Here is a 24142-nt window from a genome sequence, read left to right as displayed (position 1 = left end):
AGGCTCCTTGCAAAGGTGGGAGGGTCACAGGGGTGGCATCAGAAGGCAGCCTGGGTACTGGCTGAAAACATGGGCTTTGGCAAAGCCAACCAGCGCTGCCATCTGCGAACTCTGTGACCTTGGGCAAGTCACTTATCCCCCTAAGACTCAGCTTCCTTATCTGAAAAGTGGAAGTGAACATGGTACTTGTCTTCAGGCGGGAGGGAGGATTGAATGCAATGACTTAGCATGGTGCCTAGTACGTAAAGAGCACTAAGGAATGTGAGTCTTGTTATCATCCACCACCTGCCTCGTCCATCTGTCTTAAACGTGTGATCAAGTTGTGGGGGAAACGCAAGGGGTCAGAGAGCTCAGTGCTGCTTCTCCTCTGGGTGCTGCTCTCTGCTGGCCAGTCTAGCTCTCAGCTTACATTTTGGGAGTGGCTGTTGTTTATTGCAGTGGAACTTCCCACTCTTGATGCAAGCATGGAAACTGGGCCCAGCCTTGGCGACTGGAAACGTGGTTGTGATGAAGGTGGCCGAGCAGACTCCACTCACTGCCCTCTATGTGGCCAACTTGACTAAGGAGGTATGTGGCTTGTGTCCATCTTGACCTCTAAATGCCCTTGCTTTATAGGAGTTCTGAGGAGGGGCCTCGGGGCGCCAAGGTGGAGGTGGGTGTCTGTAGAGCAGGGACTGGGCGCCATCCCCCTGCCCCGCCTCATCCCCCTTCAGCCAAACAGGCCCCCTCTTACTTATTTGCTACATTGGGCTTCATTGCAAGACCCCTTTGAAGAATGAAAATCTTTCTGAGTGAATGCCATGGTGGGAGGGGCAACAGCCACAGGGAACCCCACGAAACAGGTTCCTTGCTGTCCCATTTAGAATCCTGAGCAGCACCCCAGAAGACTGGCTTCTCTTCAGCTGTGTCCTGGGCGGACAGTTTTAGCCTCTCTGGCAAAGGATGCTTTTTCGTCCAGGCCCTTTGGAACAGGAGACTGACTTTCAGTGTCCCCGGCTGTTTGCCCACAGGCTGGCTTTCCCCCTGGCGTGGTCAATGTTGTTCCTGGATTTGGCCCCACGGCTGGGGCTGCCATTGCCTCCCATGAGGATGTGGACAAAGTAGCTTTCACAGGCTCCACTGAGGTAAGGCATCCTCAGGACCTCAACCTTGTGGTACGTTTGGCTCAAGCTCCCAATGTCCCCAAAGGATGATGCATTCAAGAATAGCCTCTGGGTACGGCTTGGGGGTCCACCCCAGGGCTGCCTCTGAGTAGCTCGAGTGCGGGGCCCCATGTGAGCCAGGTGCGACCATGCAGGGTTGAGCCTTTGTGGGTTGTAGCTTGGCTGACACTCCAGCTGCTGTTGTGGGGCTGGCGTCCCGTGTAGAATAAAGTGTCCGTGACTGTCTGGACTTGACAAAGGTCAGAGCACTTCTGCCATGTCAGGCTCCTCGACTGGCACTGCCCTGGCAGTTAACGAGCGTGGGCCTCGGAAAGAGACGAGTTCACATCCTAGCCTTGCGTCATGACATGGGGTGATTCACTGTCTTTAAATGAGGATGGTAATATCCTGCAGCAGAGACAATATGCGTGGTGGAGTGGGGAAGATAATGCACTTTGGAGTCAAACTAACTGTTGAGCAGCATTTACCAACTGTGCGACCTGGGCAAGTCACTTAGCCCCCTGAAGCCTCATTTCCCATTTGTAAAATGGGGATAATAACTGTGCCTACCTCACAGGGTTGGAGTGAGTGAGATAAAGCTTATGAAGTGTTCAGCAAAGGTGGGGCCCAGAGTAAGTGCTCAAAAAGTGAATGAATGAGTGAGTGAGTGAGTGAGTGAGGGCTATTACTATGGTGCTCCGGGCCAGGTCCCAGAGACACACACGAATAAGATGCCTGGTGATTCCTTAAACATAATTTTCTTGAAATCAGGGACAAAATTCCTTCTAAAGAGGTAACGTTTTCCTATCCCTGAATTCTTGGAACGCTTCATCATCTGAGTTCTGAGAAGGCACACTGAATGGTGTAGCAAATGTGATCTTCAAACAGTTCCCCTGAAATAAAGATGCCTTAAGACATTCAGTTGGTCTGCAATGAGGGCGGTTCCGGGAGGGCAGAACAGTGGCCAAGATAAGGTGGCTCTTTCTTTGCTCAGTCACCAACTATCTTAATGCTTCAGTGGAATGTTGAGAATCTTGCAGAAGGGATGGTGTCCTGACCGAGACATGTGTGTCTATTCAACAAATAAGTACAGGGGTGGCTTTGTGCCAGGCTCTGGGAATATGGAGGTGAGAAGCACTTCATTCTTGCCCTCACAGAGTGTGGCATGTGCTGGGGACCACACAAAACACCATGAGGAGGCAGCATAGTGGGTCTGAACTGGTGCTGGACTTAAGCTGCCCAAGTCTGAATTCCGATTACATATTTACGAGCTGTGTGACTTTGGGCAAGTGACTTGACCACTCTGAGCCACAGCTCCTGCATTTCTAAATCAAGGAAAAGAGTCGCCCTACCTCTGAGATCGTTGTAAGGGTTGAACTTAAGGCACACAAAGTACTTAGCACAGTGCCTGGTATGTAGGAGGCACTTAGTAAATAGAAACCACACAGCTATGACTCTGCTCATGTTGTTACTGTCACTGTCATCCTAGAATCTCAGAAGGGTGAGGCAGCGATGACCAGATTTGGTGAAATTCTCCAGGTCTGTGGTAATCCAGCTACTCCCTCACGTGCTGGGGTCCTCTGTTCTGTGTCTCTCAGAGCACTTGGTTCTTTTTTCCCCATGGAGAGCGTGTCTGTTTCTGCTTTCCTGCAGGTTGGCCACCTAATCCAGGTTGCTGCAGGGAGGAGTAACCTCAAGAAAGTGACCCTGGAGCTGGGAGGAAAAAGCCCTAACATCATCATGTCAGATGCTGACAGTGAGTTTTCATGGGGAGGAGGTCTGCATTGAAGGAGCACTAGCTGTCCATACTGTGTTCCACTCACTTCCACAATCCTCAGTGTCCATCGGAATCGGTTTCTGCCCCCAGGGCCTCAGGATGAAGGCCAGACTGCTCAGCGTGCCCTCTGCCTGCATGGCCTCACCTCGGCCTCTCTGCAGCATCTCTCCTCTTTGCTCCCCATAATCCAGCCCGGCTGAGCTGCCTAGTCGCCCAGCCGTGCCTCATGCTTTCTCAGACCAGACTATTCCTCCTCCATCACATCTTTTTTCCTGGTCCTGCTGGGGAGCTCCCAGACTTGCTCTCCTCAAGGAGCCTTCCCTCACCGCCATTGGTCGGCTGGGTTGGGCCTCCGGCCGCCCTCGGCTCCATTACTGCAGCGGGTATGACTGCTGCTCTCTGTGTCTCCACACTCGAGAAGGGAGCAATCGGGTCTGTCTTGTTCCCGCACGGGCTGTGGCACCCAGCAGGCCCTGATGCTGCTGGTGGCGTGGACAGGTTAAGGGGTTAGGTAGCCACCAGGGCCAGGGTCGTCGTCCTCTTCTTCTCACACGCCTTTCTGCCTCCCCAGTGGACTGGGCGGTGGAGCAGGCCCACTTCGCCCTGTTCTTCAACCAGGGCCAGTGCTGCTGTGCGGGCTCCCGGACCTTTGTGCAGGAGGATGTTTACGCTGAGTTTGTGGAGCGCAGCGTTGCCCGGGCCCGGTCTCGTGTGGTTGGGAACCCCTTTGACAGCCAGACCGAGCAGGGGCCACAGGTAATCCTAGCAGCTGGGGGTAGGTCTGAGTGTCCGGAGGTAACGTGGGGAAGCAGAAAGGGCCTTGAACCCGGAGTCACGCAGGCTTGGCTTCAAGTCTCAGCTCTGCCATGTGCCGAGCTGTCTGTCCCTGGGAAGCCACGTGCCTTCTCTGAGCCACCATTCTCTCATCTTTAATGCCCGCCCTTCCTAACTCGCAGGGTGGCTGTGAAGTGGAAATTAATAGTGAAAGCACTTTGTAAATTTGGCACACATAATAAATACTAGGAGTGTCCGTGCAGAAGGGAAGGTGTGTTTTCTGGACCTTGGCCACCATAAAAATGCCTCTGCCTGGACACACCCGGCCCTGTTAGCCATGGTTCTCTCTGTGGGGTGGGGCAGAGGGCCATGGCAGGGCTAGTGGAAGGACTTTATTTCACTTTATACTCTTCTGAGCTGTTTGTTGGATTTAAACATTTTTTTTTTCTTTTTTACCATGAGGGTGTATTCATTTTAATTAATAAAACTATTGTCAGTAATAATTATAATAAAAAGAAACACAGTGCTTCTCTCCACCATTTCCTCTCATGTCCTGGTCCTTTTTCCAGCATGTCTTTAGACCCAGCCTGCCCTGCGCTCACTCTCCATAGGGCCCTGCGCTGGCCTCCTCCAGCCATCCCCTCCCAGGCCTGAAGAGTTCAAGGGGTCAGGAATGCTCCCAGCTCCCACAGGTCCCTGCCCACGTGGCCCTGAGCCCACTTTTGGGGCCCATGGGTGCCTTGCTGCAGGCTCCATCCTCCTGCGGGTGTCTGCATTGCTGGTGTCCACTGCCCAGGCTCTAGGGCTGGCCAAGGCAGCAATTATTTTTTTTTTTAATTGATAGACTTTATTTTTTAGAACAGTTTAGGTTTATAGAAAAATAAGCAAAAAGTACAGAGTTCCCATATATCCCCTAATCCCTCCGCCCCCACCCCCCTAGTTTCCCCTATTATTATTATTATTATTATTATTATTTTATTTATTTTTTCCTCTTTAAAGATTTTATTTTTCCTTTTTCTCCCCAAAGCCCCCCAGTACATAGTTGTGTATTTTTAGTTGTGGGGCCTTCTAGTTGTGGCATGTGGGATGCCACCTCAGCATGGCTTGATGAGCAGTGCCATGTCCACATCCAGGATTCAAACTGGCGAAACCCTGGGCGGACAAAGCAGAGCCGTGAACTTAACCACTTGGCCAGGGGCCGGCCCCTCCCCTATTATTAACATCGTACATTAGTGTGGTACATTTTTTATAATTGATGAGCCAATACTGATAAACTCTTATTAACTAAAGTCCACAGTGTATTTACCTTAGGGTTCACTCTTGGTGTTGTACATTCTATGGGTTTTGACAAATGAATAAAGACACGTATCCACCATGACCATATCATAGAGAGTAGTTTTACTACCCTCAAAATCCTCTATGCCCCACCCCTTCCTCCCAACCCCTGGCAACCACTGATGTTTTTACTGTTGCTATAGTTTCATCTTCTTCAGAATGTCATATAGTGGAATCATACAGTATGTAGCCTTTTCAGACTGGTTTTTATTCTGGTGAGGAAGATTGGCCCTGAGTTAACATCTGTTGGCAATCTTCCTCTTTTTGCTTGAGGAAGAGTAGCCCTGGCTTTTTTTACTTAGCAATGTGCATTTAATGTTGCTCTATGTCTTTTTGTGACTTGATAGTGCATTCCTTTTTATGGCTGAAAACTATTCGATTGAATGGATGTACCACATTTTCTTTATCCACCCATCTGTTGATGGATCCTTGGATTGTTTCCACTTTTTGGCTATTGTCAATAGTGTTGCTATGAATCCCTCTCTTTTTCTCTCCTGTTTTTCTTTGTGGTTCGTGGCTCTTTAATTATTAAGGTAATACAAATTTGTATACAAAATTTAATAAAGTATTTAAAGTAAAAAATAAGACCCCCGTGCTCCCCTCCATGTCCATTCCTCACAGGTAACCACACACACAGAGTTATGTTTTCTAAGTTTAACAAAAATAGGATTATATACTATGTATTGTTCTACAAGCTTTTCCCCTTCTTTACAGAATATCTTAGGCTATCTTTCTGTGTCAGTCAGTTCACAGATCTATTATTAATGACGACACGGTGTGGATGAACTGTAATTATATTAACAAGCCCCTCGACTGATGTGTACTTAGAATTGTTCCTGTTTCTTACTTTTACAAAGTGCTCCCCAGTGACTCCTTGTTCAGGCCCCTTTGTCACATGTAGAATAAATTCCTAGAATTTCAATAGTTGGGTCAAAGGGTGTGAGTACTTAATTTTTTGACCAATATTAATAAACCACTTGCCAAAAGAGCTGCACCAGGTTACAGTCCATTTTTTAAACTGAGATATAATTGACGTATAACAGCCCTTCTATCAGTATAACAGTGTATGTAATATATCCTTACCACCAATGTATTTTCTTACTATTTAAAATTTTTAGTAATGTCATAGTTGAAAAATAAAAACGATGGGTTTGATATGCATTTCTTTGAGGGCTAATGAGGTTGATTGAACCTTTTTTCTTAGGTTTTTGGCCATTCCTATTTCCTTGTCCAGTTTTGCTTATTCATGGCCTTGGCCCATTTCCTAGTTGTCTCCTTGCCAGTGTGGTGTGCTAAGCCTGAAGCTAGGAGAGGTCTGGCTCTAGCATCTGTAACTCTGGGCTCTTTATCTCACAGGTGGATGAAACTCAGTTTAATAAGGTCCTTGGCTATATCAAATCTGGGAAGGAAGAGGGGGCGAAGCTGCTGTGTGGTGGAGGGGCAGCTGCTGACCGTGGCTACTTCATCCAGCCCACTGTGTTCGGAGATGTGCAAGATGGCATGACAATCGCAAAGGAGGAGGTTAGCACGGGGCCAGCACTCTGGGGAATGTTCTTAGGAGGAACAGTGGACAGTTCAGTCCGGCATCTTGACACTGTGACCCAACAGCTGTATTTGGGTCAAATCCTGGCTCTACGCTTAGGACAAATTGTTTACAGTTCACATCTGATCTCATCACTCTTCTCTTCAGCCTCTTATGTCCACCCACTGTCTGGAGATCTTCTAAATTTGCTGGCATAGACTACAGGCCCATCGTGTTCTGGTCCTCTGAGCCATGAGTCAAGGAATGACTTTGCCTGGCCTTTCTTGTGGTCTTCATATAAGCAGGACACTGGATGAGACCAAAGGGCTGACTTCCCCTATAGTGAGATTCCCTTGGTGTACTCCCCCTTGGCACTCATGAACACAGAGCAGAAGCTCTGTCTCATGCACTCATTTCACAAATAATTATTTAATGCTTACTATGTGCCAGTCTCAGACCCTGGGGGTCCAAAGGTATCCAAAATGTGTTTTCTGCCCTCACAGAGTTCAGACTTGCTCCACTTCCCCCAGCTGGATTAAGCCCTTTAGGGGCCCTAAGTAGAAAAAATATTATAATGTCATCCCTTTTCATATATAATTCAAAATGAAATAATATTAGTATGCAACATCAGAGTAAGAAAGTCCAACAGAGTTCTCTTTTCCCATCAGGAATACTTTGATGCTTTTTTTTAAATCTCAAATATCAATTTTCTGGAAGGGTGGAGAGTGGGTACCTCTGCTTTGCCAGTGCCTGAAGCACATGATGCTGTCTCACAGTCCTTGGTCTAACCATGATGAGCTGGCAGTCTTCTCCCACCTTCGTCTTGATACTCTCCAGTCCTGGAATCAGCCATTTCTTCAAGAAGTCCCAGTTCCTTTTAGTGGAGAAGGGGATCTCGTGAGAAGGGGCACTGGGCGTGCTTGTACCTTGAACTCCATTTCCCTCTTCCTCCCTGCTCCTCACCCCGACTCTGGTTTGGCCACTTTCTGCTCCTGTCGTATCACAGCTTGACTGTCACTTCTGCGCAGCCTTCCCTCATTCCCCTCCTCCCTCAACCCAGTGCGGCCAGGTAGCTCCTCAGGGCTCCCCCAACTCCTTACACTGCTGGGAATAGGTACATTCTCATCACTGATTACACTGTGATCACTTACAGCTCCTTCCCCCCAGTGCTGTCCCCTGAGGTTGCTGAGAGCAGCCACACCCCAACAGCAGCCAGCACACCTGACTCCCATGTCTTCATTTCTAAATCCCATTCTCCACTGGAGGGACCCAGGACCCCTTGAAGAAACGGCTGACTCCAGGAATGGGCAGGGAAAGTACCAGATAACCTGGTATGTCTTGAGAGCCGAGACCCTGTTCACAGTTGGTTCTTTAGCGTCTCCTGTGTGCCTTGCTGAACGACTGACTTAACCTCTTTGACACCAAATCTCTGTGTAACATGCCAGGAACCCCCACCTTGCAGGCCTATTTAGAAATAAGATAAGGTGTGTAAAGCACGCAGCACACAGATGGTAACCAGTCCCCATTAGCTTCCCTCCCTCTGCGTTCCAGTGAGCTTGGGGGCTGTCGTCTCTTTCTGAACTGTCGGGGCATGTCTGGGGCTGTGACCACATCTGGAATCATCTGCTCAGCGCTGTGAAAGCTGGACAAAAGGGGGTTCCCTGTCTGCCACACCCTCCCACTCTGCTCTCTCCCCTAGATCTTCGGGCCAGTGATGCAGATCCTGAAGTTCAAGACCATAGAGGAAGTCGTCGGGAGAGCCAACAATTCCAAGTATGGGCTGGCCGCAGCTGTCTTCACAAAGGACTTAGACAAAGCCAATTATCTGTCCCAAGCCCTCCAGGCTGGCACTGTGTGGTAAGAGCCTCCCATGGCCCCTCAGAACCCAGGAGGGATCCCCAAAGCCAGGATGTTCTGGAACCCAGTGCTCACATCCCAGGGGTGCTGGGCTCAGTTCCTCCTGGGTCAGGGTGTGGTACAGCAGAGAGATTAGAGAGTTCCTGCCCCCCGCCCTCCAAGAGAATAAGCTGCCCTCCAGTGCATATGCCTGTGCAGCTGTTCTTGGGGAAGCAGATGGATGGCTGGGGCTCCTTACCAAGCTGTCACAAGGGCAGGAGACCAGAGCCGAGGGCCTAGACTTGTAACACAAGTTTTAAAAGCTTAGCACCTACTTCACACCCATTAGGATGGCTGCGATTTTAAAATACAGAAAATGCCAAGTGTAGGTGAGGATGTGGAGAAACTGGAACCCTCACATGTTGCTGGTGGGAATGTAAAATGTTGCAGCCACTCTGGAAGACAGTCTGGCTGTCCTTCAATAAGTTAAATGTAGAATTACCACAGGACCAGGCAATGCCACTTGGAGGTATATACCCAAGAGAAATAAAAACCTAAGTGCACACGAAAAAGTGTCCCCGAATGTTCATAGCCGAGCATTCATGATAATCTTCTTGGGGTGACAGAAATATTCTTTATTTGAGGTGGCAGAAATATTCTGGCATTAGTTAGTGGTGATGGCTTGAATGACACTGTGAATACGCTATCAACCACTGAATTGTACACTTTAGAATGGTGTTTCAAATGCAATTAAAATTTAATACATTTAAAAAATGGCAAGAGAAGTTTAGCACCTAGTGAGCAAAAATGATTCATTAGAATGGGAAGCTATCACGTGGTGCACCCTGTTACTGAGATCCATCTGTGACCACATCATGAAGGATAAAGATGATTGACAGCTTTATTTCATGCGGCATGCTTTGGACTCCTACATGGCTCATTATTACTATGGTTCTACCCATCCATTTTTTCTCAATAAAATTTTAGAGTGATACAGGAGGCCCAAGGGGTGTGACATGGATTCCCTTTGAATTACTTCTGAAAACTCGTTTCAAACTATAGGATCAACTGCTATGACGTGTTTGGGGCCCAGTCACCATTTGGTGGCTACAAGATGTCTGGGAACGGCCGGGAGCTGGGAGAGTATGGCCTGCAGGCATACACCGAGGTGAAAACTGTGAGTATGGGCACCTTCTCAGCCCTCTCCGTCATGAAAGTCCATCAGTATTTATCACTAGTTTCTTGTTTTAAGCCAGAGAAGCTACAAAAGAGGGTAACGGCCCAGTCTCTGCTCTGTCCTGTGAGAAGGAACTGAGACTCGACCACTACTATGCCCGCATAGTCCTTCGCTGGGCTTTGTTGTACACCAAGTTCCTGTAAAACCTGAGAGGGAGGAAAGACCCAGCGGGGCAAAGCAGCGAGGAAAAGCTTCTAATGAGAATGAAGTTACTACGAGGCATTAGATGTCAAGGGCCATAAATATACCCATATCCATACCCAACTTTAGTGGTAGGAATATAGCCTGAAGAACTAAGCAGAAATACAAGGAAAGTGTTATTTCCAGAAATATTCATCACAGCGTTATCTAAGAGGAAGAAATCAGATGCAAATTATGGAACACCCAAATCATGGAGTAGTTAATAGCCATTAAAATAGTTTTGCAGAATTTTGATATAGAAAATGCTCATCTTTTAAAGTAAAAAAGCAGATACAAAGTAATATATGTAGTGTAAGTCCAAGTTAAAAACTATATATGCGTATATATAGATACTCAGATATCTTTATGAAAAAAGAAAGACACTAAAGTGAAAATGATTTTCTCTCTACGATGAACATTAATTACAGTTTAGCCAGGAAACATACTTGCAAGTGATAGTCACAGAAAAGAGAGGGGCTGGCCCCGTGGCCGAGTAGTTAAGTTCGCACACTTGGCTTCAGCAGCCCAGGGTTTCGCCGGTTCGGATCCTGGGCATGGACCTAGCACCGTTCATCAAGCCATGCTGAGGCGGTGTCCCACATGCCCCAACTAGAAGGACCCACAACGTATTATACAACTATATACCGGGGGGCTTTGGGGAGAAGAAGGAAAAATAAAATCTTTAAAGAAAAGAGAAATGGGCTGAGTTGGGAATGTGCCGTGTAGGATGTTGAGCAGCATCCCTGCCTTTTACCTGCTAGATGCCAGTAGCAACCCCAACCCCCTCCACCCCGGGACGGTCACAAATGTCTGGGTTAAGGGGAGGGAGGCAGAGTGTGATCTCCTACAGAACAGAGCTCCAGCAGTTCCTGGGATTGGCCAGAGGGGGATCGAGATGTTGGAAGTAAGGCGAGCCCTTCTGTTGATAGGCGGGCAGCACCCAGCTGAGGGTGCCTGCAGACGCCAGGGAAACATGCAGATTTAACACCTTCTCTGTACTCTCTTCCAGGTCACAATCAAAGTTCCTCAGAAGAACTCATAAAGAACCACGCCGGCTTCCTTACTCACCCAGTGACAAAAGTTCAATGAGATGAGCAACAAAACCAAGAAAAAGGACGCTTGCATGCTAAAAGTCTCAAAAGAGAAATTCTCCCACAAAATCTCTCGGATCAAGAAAGTCCCAGAATTTGAATCAATAAATAGGGTGGGTTTGAGGTCAGGAGTGCTACTAGCCTTCAGGGTGATTTTTCAAAAATAGATTCAATGAATGTCTCATCCTGTCCATCTGATACACTTCTGTAACTTGCCTTTATGGGGGAAGAAAAAGCCATTGTTTAAAATTGTATTAATATTGAGGCAATAGCTAGCACCTTGCTTTGTATTCTGGACTAAAGCTCATTAAAAACAATGCTGCTCTTCACTTTTTGGGTAACTCTTCTTCCATCTCGATAACCCAAGGAAACACTGCCAACAGGTATGTCAACTCCTCTGTGCGAATGTCATGTTATGTACAACTCCCGCCCGTCCCCTACTGTGGGTAAAATAGCCTTTGTTTCCTGCGTGTAGTTAACAGATCTCTGTGGTCTGTCCACCTGTGGCAGGCCCTGTGCTAGGCCCTTACTAGGCACTAGAGATGACACTTAAGCAAGACCCCCCCAGCCCCGTCCTCAGAGAGGGGGAGGTAAACTGGGAAAGATATACTTGCCTCAGTATTTTAAGTTCAAAAACTTGGTCAGATCACGAACGGATAAAGATGTGGATATATACACAATGGAATACTGCTCAGCCATAAGAAAAGATGAAATCTTGGGGGCCGGCCCGGTGGCGCAGCAGTTAAGTTCGCACGTTCCGCTGCTTGGCGGCCAAGGGTTCGCCAGTTCAGATCCTGGGTGCAGATATGGCACCATTTGGCAAGCCATACTGTCGTAGGTGTCCCACGTATAAAGTAGAGGAAGATGGGGATGGATGTTAGCTCAGGGCGAGTCTTCCTCAGTGAAAAGAGGAGGATTGGCAGTAGTTAGCTCAGGGCTAATCTTCCTCAAAAAAAAAAAGATGAAATCTTGTCATTTGTGACAACACGGATGGACTTTGAGAGTATTATGCTAAGCGAAATAAGTCAAAGGGAGAAAGTCAAATACTGTATGATCTCACTCATAAATAGAATATAAAAATAACAAACACACAGAGACAGATTGGATTGGTGGCTACCAGAGGGGAAGAGGGGAGGGAGGAAGGCGGAAGGGGTGATTAGGCACATGTGTGTGGTGACGGGTTGTAATTAGTCTTTGGGTGGTGAACATGATGTAATCTACACAGAAATAAAAATATATAATGATGTACACCTGAAATTTATATAATGTTATAAACCAATATTACCTCAGTAAAAATAAATTAAAACAACGTGGTCAGACCTGATCAAAAAATGGGCAGGGGACATGAACAGACATTTCTCCAAAGAAGATATACGGATGGCCAATAGACACATGAAAAGATGCTCATCGTCACTAATCATCAGGGAAATGCAAATCAAAACTACACTAAGATATCACCTTATACCTGTTAGAATGGCAAAAATATCCAAAACAAAAAGTGACAAATGTTGGAGAGGTTGTGGAGAAAAAGGAACCCTCATACACTGTTGGTGGGAATGCAAACTGGTGCAGCCACTAGGGAAAACAGTATGGAGATTTCTCAAAAAATTAAAAATAGAAATACCTTACGACCCAGCCATCCCACTACTGGGTATCTATCCAAAGAACTTGAAATCAGCAATTCCAAAAGTCCCATGCACCCCTATGTTCATCGTAGCATTATTTACAATAGCCAAGACATGGAAGCAACCTAAGTGCCCATCAACTGATGATTGGATAAAGATATGGTATATATATACAATGGAATACTACTCAGCCATAAAAAAGAACAAAATCGTCCCAGTCACAACAACATGGATGGACCTTGAGGGTATTATGGTAAGTGAAATATGCCAGATAGAGAAAGACGAACTCTGTATGACTCCACTCATAGGTGGTAGTTAACATATAGACAAAGAGAACTGATCGGTGGTTACCAGGGGAAAGCGGGGGTGGGGGGAGGGCACAAAGGGTGAAGTGGTGCACCTACAACATGACTAACAATAATGTATAACAGTAATTTCACAAGGTTGTTAACTATCATAATCTTAATAAAAAAAAGTAATTGGATAGAGTATTAGCCAAACAATTTAAAAAAAAACTTGTACTGTTCTAGGAAAAATGGGATGAATGATAGATATAAATTAAATAAGTTAAATAATTGTCCCAGCTCATTATTATATCATAATCTTAATAAAAAGGAAAAAAAAAAAAGTGGTCAGACCAAATGAGACACACTCATGCTGAACCAATTTCATAAGAGCTTAATTTGGGAACCAGACGTCAATTTGCTCACTTTAAGTGAGGTCTGTATTTCCAAGTAACCAGATCTTTTGAACCTCCTATCCGGAAAACTGCCATCCTTTAGTCAAGGCACCTGGTGAATCAGTAATTAGTGTTAGTAAATTGGGAATCAAAAGATTCCTTGGGGAACAGCAGAATTGGAGCAAAAAGAGTTGAATCGCAGTAATAGTTTGTGATCATTTTTGGGTCACAAATTCCTTTATCCTTTCCTAAGAAGAAAAACATGCCTTCTGTATAATTTTTGCGGATACTGTCAGGGAGTGATAAAGCTCACTGGTTGACCCCTGGCCTTATTTCCCTCAGGCTCAGCCATGTTTGATAAACGATCCCTACTCCACTAAAGACTAATCTGACTTATTTGAATAGCGCTACACAATTTTTGTCATACATGCACATACCTGTACTATCATTTACTTTTTTCTTTAAATCAACTCTTATTTAGACAAATTTTTAAAAACTTTGCCATACATTAAACAATAGCATTTATCTGACATAAATAGAAGGCATTATAACAATGATAAAAGTAAAACAATGTTACTAAATTTAAAATGATGAAATACAAGTAAATCTAATCATTTAGATTAGATATTAGATAGGAGTAAATCTAATCATTATACAACTGTTCACACTGAAATAAGTGTCCCTCAATGAGAAGACTAGGATTTTATGACCAGTCGGCAGTAACAGGATATCCCTGTCACTGGTGGGATCCCTATAGTGCTCCAAAAAGTGTTGCCAAGAACCCATTTGGGGCAAATTGGAAAAAACAGAGAAATGTAATGTTTCCCGCCTCTGAGCCCTGTGAATCAGACTCACTGTAATTGTAAGAGAATCCGCTCTTTACACTGATGAATAACAGAGGAAATGCTAGCTATGAAGAAAGGTCTATAATGTAGACTTTGACATCCTAGACACTTGTTAATCTCTGTGCTTTTAGTGCCAGGAACCAGTGAGAACCTTAAGTAGCTGCCTGAAGCAAAAACAAAGTTCTCAGGTTATGAACAACCTAATCTCTCCGGGTATTTGGATGTGGGTCAGTCACAGGAGTATTGGGTGTAAACTGCTGCTTCTGCCTTCAGCCTCGCTGAGTGCCCAAGAGGAAATGGGCAGCCCCTGGCTGAATGAGGACACAAGGAACTTCAAGCAGCCTGAAGAACCTGGCTGAGGAGGCATTTTCTGAGTGTAGGCACCACCTTGTGGACAAAATGTACAACTACAGCGCTATCCTCTCGGAGAGCAGGTGGATAGACCTACCTGCTGGTGTCTTTCAAAGATCATGTTGTACACAACACGACTGTACACCTGCAACAGCTGGCAGGCAAAGCAATGAGGGAATCAAGAGGCCAGGGTCATGTACCCGAAATCATTAAAAACAGAGATTCCAACAAACACTTGTATACAAGTGTTCACAGCAGTACTATTCACAATAGCCACAAGGTGGAAACAACCCAAATGTCCATCAATGGATGAATGGATAAACAAAATGAAAAAAAAAGTCGTTATACACATAATGGAATATTATTCAACCATAAAAAGGAATGAAGCCCTGATACATACTATAGCATAGATGAACCTCAAAAACATGCTAAGTGAAAGAAGCCAGCACAAAAGTCACATATTGTATGATTCCATATACATGAAATGTCCAGAATAGGCAAATCCATAGAGTTGGAAAGTAGATTGTATTTCATTATTTTAAATTTAGTAACATTGTTTTACTTTTATCATTGTTATAATGCCTTCTATTTATGGCAGATAAAAAAATAAAGCAACCAGGGTCACAGAGCTGTTTGGGGTAACTTGTGCAAGCTGTGTAACCTCTGGGCCCTCATTTCCTTAAGATCCCTACAGTCATTTCCAGCTCTCACTCAGCTACTTTGTGAAAGGTAAAAGGGAACCGATATTTATTTATTTACATTGATTTTATTAACCTTTTTTGAAAAGGAAGTAAGTACACATGGTAAAAAAAATTTCAGGGGCCGGCCCCGTGGCCAAGTGGTTAAGTTCCCACACTCCGCTTCGGCGGCCCAGGGTTTCGCTGGTTTGGATCCTGGGCGCGGACATGGCACCACTCCTCAGGCCACGCTGAGACAGCATCCCACATGCCACAACTAGAAGGACCCACAACTAAAATATACAACTGTGTACTGGGGGGATTTGGGGAGAAAAAGCAGAAAGAAAAAAAAAAGATTGGCAACAGTTGTTAGCTCAGGTGCCAACCCTAAAAAAAAAAATCAGTGAAATATAAATCTGGCTCCCAATTTTGTGGCCCTAAGGAGAAATATTTATTTTGCACCTACTAAACGCCAGGTGACGCTGATGCTGCTGATCTGGAGGCCACACTTTGAGAACCAATGCTCTAGAAAAAAGTACATTAGGTCGTTCTTTGATCCTTCCACATGGAGGAAACCCTCATCTCCTTAATATGACAGGGATCAAAACTCCCTTCAGAAAAATTTGTGTTTGCTTTTTACTTTTTATTTTGAAATTATTTCAAATTTACAGAAGTTTTAAGATAGTACAACAATCTCTCATATACTCTACCCAGATTCATCCATTTTTCACGTTTCCTCATTTGCTCTCGCGGTCCTTGCTCCCCTTCTTGCCCCCTAGACACGTTTTCTTTTTTGCTGGGCCACCTATGAAGGCTGCAGGCGTCATGCCATGGCCTCCTAGTACTGTGCTGCATGTGAACCTTTACTTTGGATATTCTCCTACATTACCACGGTTCAGTTACCAAATTCGGGAACTTTAATTTGATCCACATTGATAGGATACTTGTGTTGAGAGACAGGATTATCTTGGGGGAAGCAGGTGACATCTCCTGGTCCTACTCTGCCTCCTCGGAGACTCTCACACACTTGCCATAGGCCAGGAAGAGGGCCCTCACTCAACCATGCTGGCACTCTGATCTCAGACTTCCATCGTCCAGAACTGGGAGAAATAAATTTGTTATTGATAAACCACCGAGCTTATGGCATTTTGTTACAGCAGTCCGCACGGATGAAGACAGCATCTGATCACGCACTTCTGCCTCTCCTGACCCCGCTCTCCAATCCCATTGCCAGGGGTGGGAGTAAGGATATCAGTTCTGTATATCACCTGCCAATTGTAATGATGATCACGACAATAATAATAATAACGGTAATAATGATAAGAATAACGGTTTATTTTTAAAGCTACATCAAAACGTCACGTATTGGTAAATCTGAGGTAATCTCTGTTTCTTGTCTTAGCTGGAAAGTTAGAACTACAGTTATCAAATGTGTCTTTTCAGAATCCCAATTTCCATCTGGGCTTCAAAAGGCTACCAAGTGAAGTTGCTGTTTAGTGGGTACAGAGTTTCAGTTTTACAAGATGAGAAGTTCTGGAGATTGTACAATAATGTGAATATATTTTAAAGCGACTGAACTATACACTTAGAAACGGTTGAGATGGTAAATTTTGTCATACATTTTCTACCACAATAAGAAAACAACTTTTTAAAAGGTTACCAAGTAAGACATCTGAGAAGCTGTCCCAGGAGAGGGATGATGTTTCTGTGGCTCCCAAAGGAGAGGCCTGAGCCAGCCAGCAAACAATGAGGGAAGCAAGCAAGCAATGGGCAGCCCTGTGCGTGGGAGGGTTCAGGCCAGGTGACGGGAAGTGTTCCAGCGGGCCTGCAGAGCGCCAGCAGGGATGCTGTGGAAACGCAGAGCTGCACTGTGAGCACAGGGTTGGCCTTGATGATTGCTAGGGTCCCGTCCAACCCTGAGAGGCTGAAGGATGTGAGCTAAGTTCAGCAAAAGCTAGAACTTCTATTCAGAGACTGTCACATTGTACTATGATATATGTAAGGCACAAAAATTTAGGTGGTAAAACCAGTGCATGCTCTCACACTATAAAAGAATATAACTGCGTATGACCTTTCTGGTAGGAATCCACTGCTAAAAACTCACTGAAGAAAACAATTGGACAAGTGTGCAAAGCATGTTAGGCAAGAGCACTACTTGCAATAGCAGGAAACTTCAAACAACTTAAATGTCCGTTAAGAAAACCAGTGACCACTCGGAGGTATTCAGAGGGATGACACATCACTTTGAGTGTCAAGCAGAAGAGAGATGTTTGGGGAAGGATGTGGGACAGGAAGTACAGTGAGAGACAGGAACTCTGCTTCTCTCCACAGCCTTCTCTCTGCAGACTGGCTTTCACCACTTTAACTGCCTCAGCCTGGACAACACAACCCACAACTGGCTTAATGTGCCAGTCTCAATTCCCAGGAGCCTCCGATGGGAGGCCTAGCTTGGGTCAGATGTCCGTTCCTGAGCGAGTCAGCAGTGGCTGGAAGATGGGGTCACATGGCACTCACTTGTAGATAGGCCCATCCCCTAAGCAGGGGCTGTTGGGTGATGGGCACTCTGGAGGTGCCTACACTCACTCATCAGTGTGGTCCAGGACCAACTGGCAGCATCTGAATCACCGGACAGCTTCTTCGCAATGCAGAATCCTAGGTTCTACCCCACACCTAATGAATCAGAATCTGGATTTTAAAAAGGTCCTCAGGGGTTGGCGTGTGTGTTAAAGTTTGAGGGACACTGGTTTATCACAAGAAACGACAGTTGGCTCCCAATTTTTTTCTTCCTTCCCTCCCTCCCTTTCCTTATTAAAACAGCTTTATTGAGATAGAATTCACCCACCATACTATTCAACCATTTAAAATGTACAATTCAATTTTTTTTGGTATGTTCACAGAATTGTGCATCTATCACCACAATAGATTTTAGAACATTTTCATTGCTCTAAAAAGAAACCCATACTCCTTGGCTGTCATCCACTAATCCCACCCACTCCCCCCACCCCAGCCCTCAGCAATTACTAATTTACTTTCTCTCTAGAGATTTGCCTATTCTGGACATTGCACATAGATGGAGTCATACAGTATGTGAACTTTTGTGTCTGGCTTCTTTCATTTAGTGTAAGGTTTTCAAGCTTCATGCATGGTGTAGCATGGATCAGCACTTCACTCCTTTTTATTGCCGAATACCATATCCCTATGTGGACGTATCACATGTCGTTTTACCATTCATCTGTTGTTTTCACTTTTTGGCTATTATGAATCATGCTGCTAAGAACATTCACATACAAGTTTTTGCATGGACGTGTTTTCACTTCTCTTGGCTTAGACTTCTAAAAAGAAAGAAAAAGTCACATAACGGAAACTCAGATGTGACCGTGCCCAGCTTCTGCTATTGCCCAGTGCTAACCTTGAAACAGGACGCAGAATTTTAAATCCTCACCAGAGCAAACCTTACTGCAGAGTTCCGGAGGGTCAAGGGGGAGTGACACATCACCTGGGGCTCAGCCTATCACTCCTGTCCTTTCCCACCTCTCCTCTCCTCAAGAGCACCCCCTTCCCTAGCCCAGGAGTTTCCTGTTCCTTGTTCCCCTCCCTCCACAGCCCTCCTCCTCCTCTCTCCCTCCACTCCCCTGCGCCATCCTTCCCTAACGCACAGCAAACCAGCTGGGTACGATCTGCGCCCTCTCACCCACCCCTACCTTATCAGCAAATCCAGGACCCTTCTCGGGGAACAGCGGTGGTTGTAAATGATAAATAATTTTCCTGCCACAAACAATTGTAGTTCCTGCTAGTCTGCACATACTTGACTATGTCACATACAACAACCACACACATTGACAAGCGCATATAAAAACATCTGAAGAACACTAAGTTCTGTGTCAATAATAAGCCTTCGAGTTCTCTTTCATACCATCGTTCATTAATTATTAATTACAACGAGAAGCATGGCTTTTATCCAGAATCTTTAGTAACTTCCTTTTTTTCACCTGTTCTACTAGGAGCATCTTTCATTTCAGTGCATATAATAGGCCTCTCTCGTTCCTTTCAATGGCTACACTGTTACTCAATGTCTAAATATATCATAAGCTATTGAACCAACCCCCATTAATGGATGTTCAGGTTATATTACTTTTATAACCAGCAAACGCAATAGGGAGATTGTCACTTTGAAAAATCATAGTTAAAAAAAGACGACACACTACCACAACAGAAAACCAGTGTTCCAGTAGGTCTTGATGCTGATTTCCAGTTCGTTACTGGAACTTTCATGTAACCTGGAGGTGGAGTCCCCCTGGAGTGTGAGGATTAGTGGGCCTCTGGACATCTATTACTTCCATAAAAATGAGCAAAGCATCTGTGTTCTGACAGATGACGTTCACCAGAGCCTGTGACTGCCCTGAGGGATTCCAGGACTTGTCCGAGCCTGAGCAGAGCTTGACTGCAGGGAGCGCCAGCTATCCTGTGGATCTGATAACCCCACTATTCTTTCGAGCACTGCATCCTAGAGCTTCTCGTTCACTCTGCTTGCTACAGTAAACATGCTGCTCCTTTTACTCATTACAATGTCTTCTATCACCAGGGCTGGTCCCTACCCCACATCTCCTCTGGAATGGTACTCATAGCTTGTTTCCTTTAGGACGCTGGGTATCCCACCTCCGGCCCCAAGTGCCTCGCCTCCTCCTTTGAACTACCTTCCTACCTACTACACACTTGTACATATTGCTATGTTATGCTGTATTCGATCCACTTCCTTCCTCAGAGCGAGAAGCCTTGGATGGTAGAGACCAGCTCTGTGTCCCCAGAGTAGGCACCCAACGAATGTGTTACAACGGCCTGAAGTGGTATGGAAGAAACTGTACTGGGCTCACCCAAAAAACCATACTGGGGCATTACTGAAGGACTGCACTACTCTAAACTCAAGTAACGTGGGCCTGGGACATGGAGGCATGGAAAACGGACTCTCAAGGTTGAAGAGGGTGACTGTGGGAGCTTGAAAACCTTGCTAGTCAAAGGAAGGGTCAGGGTCCAACAGCATCGACATCACCTGGGCACTTGTTATAAATGCAGAAACTCAGAGCCCAGCTCAGACCCAGTAAACCCGACTCTGCATTTGAATCTGTGTGCACATTAAGGTTTTGGAAGTGCTACACTAGAAGAGGCGGTGCCAGACCTTAAGAGCAACTGATTTTATTCCTTTTTTTTTTTTTGAGGAAGATTAGCCCTGAGCTAACTGCTGCCAATCCTCTTCTTTTTGCTGAGGAGGACTGGCCCTCAGCTAACATCCGTGCTCATCCTCCTCTACTTTATATGTGGGACGTCTACCACAGCATGGCGTGCCAGGCGGTGCCATGTCCGCACCTGTGATCGGAACCGGCGAACCCTCAGCTGCCGATGCAGAATGTGCGAACTCAACCGCTGCGCCACCCGGCCGGCCCCTGATTTTATTCTTGTCCTGAGGAGGTGAGGCGACTCCAGAGGAAGGTGGAGTAGCACACTGCAGCAACCCTCACCTCAGCTATGTCAGGTGGTACCCAGGAGGGAAAGTGGGCAGTGGCAAGAGAACAGGGTCTGTCCTCCATTCTAGGATTAACTGCCACTTAACCAGCTGAATAATCCAGCCATGGCTGGGCACACAGAGGTCCTCAATAAATATTTTTGGATGAATTACCGAAAATTGATAAAGTCTAATTAACCTTAGTCTCGTTTCCTCGTCTGTAAAATGGGGATGATGATAATCACAGCGCCCACCTCCGGGTGCTGTGAGGAGGTTAACGAGATAAAGGAAGTGAAAGTTACTATAAAGGCGTCAGTTCCTATCATGGAGTACAGCTTGGGTTCCGCGGAGTTTTTGGAAAGGAGATAGCTGGGTTTCCCCAAGAGCCGGCTGCAGTTATAAGGTGCTATGCGGCAGGCAAGTAAGTGCAAACTTGGTTTCAGGGAAGAGTACTGGAAAAGAGTTAACCAAAGCAGCCTCTGGTGGTGGGCTCATAGGAGATATTCACTTTCTGCATTAAATCCTATATTGTTCAACTTTTAAAAAATAATGACATACACGACGCTTGTGAAATTGGAAAAGAACCCTCACTAGCAGGAAAAAAATGGGGGGGGGGAGAACAGCTGTATGGCTTTCAATCGCTTTTTCATCTCAAATCTTCAAGGGCTCCACTCGGAATGAGAGCTACCCTGAGCACCAGGGGAAAACGAAGCGGACAGGCTTCCCTGGCAATTACTCAAGCAGATTATCCAGAAAGTCAGATCAGGAAACATTTAAGACTAAGAAGTTCGCCACCCTTGTTCTAAGCACTTAGAAAATTCATCTAGTAGCCTGGGTCTGTTAATAACTTTTAAACAGACTTTTAATTTGCTATTAAATAACTCAGTTTAAAGAGGAAAGATCTTTTTGAGAGTAACGGGGTTATTTAAGCATCATATTGAGTTTTTTTCTTACTAAGGAAAAATTCACATAACATAAAATTGACATTAACCATTTTAAAGTGTATAATTCAGTGGCATTTAGCACATTCAGAATGTTGTGCAACTATCGCTTCAATCTAGTTCCAAGACATTTTCATCACCCCAAAAAGAAATTCTCTACCCATTAAGCAGTTACTCCCAATTCCCCTCCCCACCCAGCCCCTGGCAACTTCTAGCCTGCTTTTTCTCTCTTGGATTTGCCTATTCTGGACATTTCATATAAACGGAATCATACAATATGTGGCCTTTTGTGTCTCACTTCTTTCACTTAGCATAACATTTTCGAGGTTCATCCATGTTGTAGCATGAATCAGTGTTTCACTCCCTGTTATGGTCGAATAATTTTCCATTATATGGCTATACCATATTTCGTCTACCCATTCATCTGTTGATGGACATGTGGGTTGTTTCCACCTGTGGAAACTGTGGCTACTGCGAATAGTGCTGCTGTGAACATTTGTATACAAGTATTTGTTTGACTATCTATTTTCAGTTCTTGGTGGTATATGTCTAGGATGGAATTGCTGGATCATATGGTAATTCTACATTTAACTTTTTTTTTTTTTAGATTTTATTTTTTCCTTCTTCTCCCCAAAGTCCCCCGGTACATAGTTGTACATATTTTTAGTTGTGGGTCCTTCTAGTTGTGGCATATGGGACACCACCTCAGCATGGCTTGATGAGTGGTGCCAGGTCCGTGCCCAGGATCTGAACCTGTGAAACCCTGGGCTGCCAGAGCAGAGGGTGAGAACTTAACCATTCAGCCATGGGCCCAGGCTATACATTTAACTTTCTGAGGAACTGCCAAACTGTTTTCCACAGCAGCCATAATCATTTTACACTCCCACCAGTGTAAAATGGATGAGAATGTATGAGGATTCCAATTTCTCCACATCCTTGCCAACACACTTCCATTTTTGTTTTTTGAATTATGGCAGCATCACATTGCTTTTGCCAAGCAGTGTTACTCATCTGAAACTGCTGATTAAGCACAGTTGTGTGTCAGAGAAAGTGACATTCAGTGACAGGTTGACTGCATGTTCTCATCCATCCACTCCTACTTGTCAGTCATTGAGCCTCTAGAAGTACCTTTTAACCCTTTTTTTCCACTGTGCTCAATCTTAGTAAATGCACCACTGTCCACCAGGTTGCTTGTGCCCTGAGATAACCTGGGAATTATCCACGCCACTTCCTTCCCTTCATCCCTCACATCCAATCCATCACCAACTCCTGCTGATTGCACCTGCAAAATACATCTCAAGTCTGTTCACTTCTCCCCGATTTCTGCTACAATCATCCTAGTCCAAGCCACCATGACCTCTCATCTGCATCCCTCATCTCCTTTTTTTAACCACCTGTATTCGTTATCTACAGCTACATAACAAATTATTACAAATGCAGCAGCTTAAAACAACGCACAATCATTATCTCACGATTTCTGTGGGTCAGATATCTGGGGCGCCTTTGTTGGGTGCTCATGGTTTCTAACAAAATGACATCAAGGTGCTGGCCAGTGCTGCAGTCACTTCAAGACTCAACCGGGGGATGATCCACTTCCTAGCTCACTCATGTGGCTACTGGCAGGCCTTAGGGCCTCCCTGGCTGTTGGCTGGAGACATCAGTTCTTAGCCACAGGGACTACTCCACAGGGCAGCTCACAACTGGCTTCCTTCAGAGCAAGTGAGCAAGAGAGTGAGAGAACGAGCCTAAGACAGAAGTCACAGTCTCTTTGTAACCTAATCCTAGAAGTGATATTCTATCTCTGCTATAGTCTGTTAATTAAAAGCAAGTCACGGGTTCCAGTCCACCTTCAAGGGGTATGGGATATTACACAAAGGTATCACCAGGGGCCATCTTAGAGGCTATCTACTCCAATCTGTCCTCTGGCAGCCAACGATCTGTGTCCTTCCCACATGCAAAGTTGCACTCTCCCCCTCTGAAGGGCTTCAAAACTCGGCTGGCCTGTGACCGAGTGGTTAAGTTCGCATGCTCCACTTCAGTGGCCCAGGGTTTCACTGGTTCAGATCCTGGGCGTGGACATGGCACCACTCGTCAGGCCACGCTGAGGTTGTGTCCCACATGCCACAACTAGAAGGACAACTAAAAATATATAACTATGTCCTGGGGGTATTTGGGGAGAAGCAAGCAGAAAAAAAAGAAAATAAAGATTGGCAACAGTTGTTAGCTCAGGTGCCAATCTTTAAGGGGGAAAAAAAACCCTCATCCCAGTAAAGCATCAGCTAGAAGTCCAAAATCGCAAAACTGAATCAAGTCCAGGTGTAGATTAATCCCCTGAGTATAGTTCGTTAAGTACCTTTCCTCAAGTACAGAGCCTCTTAATGTGAAGACTTGTGAAAATAAAGAGACAAATGATTTGTCCCCTACACACTCAACAGCAACAGACACTCTTACTCAACAAGGGGGAAGTGAGAGGCACAAAGGAGTCACTGGTCCATGGAAGGCTGAAACCCAGCTGGGCAAATGTTGGAAGCTCCTAGAGTAGTTCTCAAAGCCCGAGAATAATTATCCATGGCTCCCGGCTTCACTCTCTGAGTCATGCTTTTTCATAAAAAGTAGCGTGTTTGCAGCTCAGC

General features: G+C 45.5%; 1 protein-coding gene across 1 annotated transcript in view; it reads left to right on the top strand.

The window, feature by feature from the left end:
* ALDH2 (aldehyde dehydrogenase 2 family member) overlaps window positions 1–11223 on the top strand; it is a 31613-nt gene extending 20390 nt beyond the window's left edge. Inside the window, 8 exon segments of the mRNA NM_001434687.1 lie at window positions 439–567; window positions 1011–1124; window positions 2796–2898; window positions 3491–3675; window positions 6385–6549; window positions 8250–8407; window positions 9449–9563; window positions 10813–11223. Coding sequence (NP_001421616.1) covers window positions 439–567; window positions 1011–1124; window positions 2796–2898; window positions 3491–3675; window positions 6385–6549; window positions 8250–8407; window positions 9449–9563; window positions 10813–10845 — 1002 coding nt within the window. The 3' untranslated portion in view covers window positions 10846–11223.
* The last annotated feature ends 12919 nt before the right edge of the window (window positions 11224–24142 follow it).

Source organism: Equus caballus, chromosome 8 (assembly GCF_041296265.1).
Source record: "Equus caballus isolate H_3958 breed thoroughbred chromosome 8, TB-T2T, whole genome shotgun sequence".
In the NCBI taxonomy this organism is placed as follows: domain Eukaryota; kingdom Metazoa; phylum Chordata; class Mammalia; order Perissodactyla; family Equidae; genus Equus; species Equus caballus.
This window is presented reverse-complemented; position numbering and strand designations above follow the sequence as displayed.